The 728-nt window shown below is 57.0% G+C and overlaps 1 protein-coding gene across 1 annotated transcript in view; it reads right to left on the bottom strand.

The window, feature by feature from the left end:
- Positions 1-497, bottom strand: part of EMH_0061660 (uncharacterized protein) — a gene marked incomplete at both ends in the record, with an annotated part of 984 nt that extends 487 nt beyond the window's left edge. The window contains one exon of the mRNA XM_013497948.1: positions 3-497. Coding sequence (XP_013353402.1) covers positions 3-497 — 495 coding nt within the window. The remainder of the gene's footprint in view (positions 1-2) is intronic.
- Between the last annotated feature and the right edge of the window lie 231 nt (positions 498-728).

Genomic DNA, 728 nt, shown 5'->3' with positions numbered 1-728 from the left:
TCTTGGAAGCAGGTGAGAAGTGCGTCCTGTATCTGTGCAGGAGAAACAAAGTGCGGATGATCCCAGTTAGACGCTAAGTGCCGTTTTGTCAGCCTGCAGACCTCTACACTTGCCTTCGCCCCGTACAACTTATAGCAATGTACACACGGCTGCAGGGAGCCCAAAAGTGCGCGAGGCTCTACCAGCATATCCGTCCGGCAGCCCAACAGCTCTTCGCTTGAATACTCCTCCGGGGTTAGCGCCACAGGGCACGGCTGCATCTTGCTGTTTTGCTTCTTTTCGCTGCTGTTTTTGTACACGCGCATTGCTTCCTCAATCACCAGACTGCTAGTATGCCTCTTCTCTACACTGCCATCCCCATTACTACCCCTGATATCTGTGGGCTCTACACTCCTCGGTGCAGCGTCACCGTTTGCTTTGCAGCCGGAGGACGAATCGTCTCTGTCAGTCAACACGGACGGCTCAGCTTCAGTGTCCCCCTTCACAACCCACGGCATTCCGTCACTCTGCACCGCCGGACCCTCCGGCTGTTTCGGGCTTTCCGTCGGGGGCGTTGCTTTCGTCAACTTTTCGCTCGACAGAGCTACCTTGGAATCAGCTTGACAGCGTGAGGACTCGCCGGTCTCTCCATCCGTCTTAGAAGCACCCGGAGGTTCAGCCGCTACAGCACGCGGAGCCGCAGCACCGGGAGCAGACCCTGCAGCGTACCCGTTCGCATCAGCACTCTT

Source organism: Eimeria mitis, genomic scaffold (genome assembly GCF_000499745.2).
Source record: "Eimeria mitis Houghton genomic scaffold, Emh_scaff3040, whole genome shotgun sequence".
In the NCBI taxonomy this organism is placed as follows: domain Eukaryota; phylum Apicomplexa; class Conoidasida; order Eucoccidiorida; family Eimeriidae; genus Eimeria; species Eimeria mitis.
The sequence above is the reverse complement of the archived record's forward strand: the minus strand, read 5'-3'. Positions and strand labels throughout refer to the sequence as shown.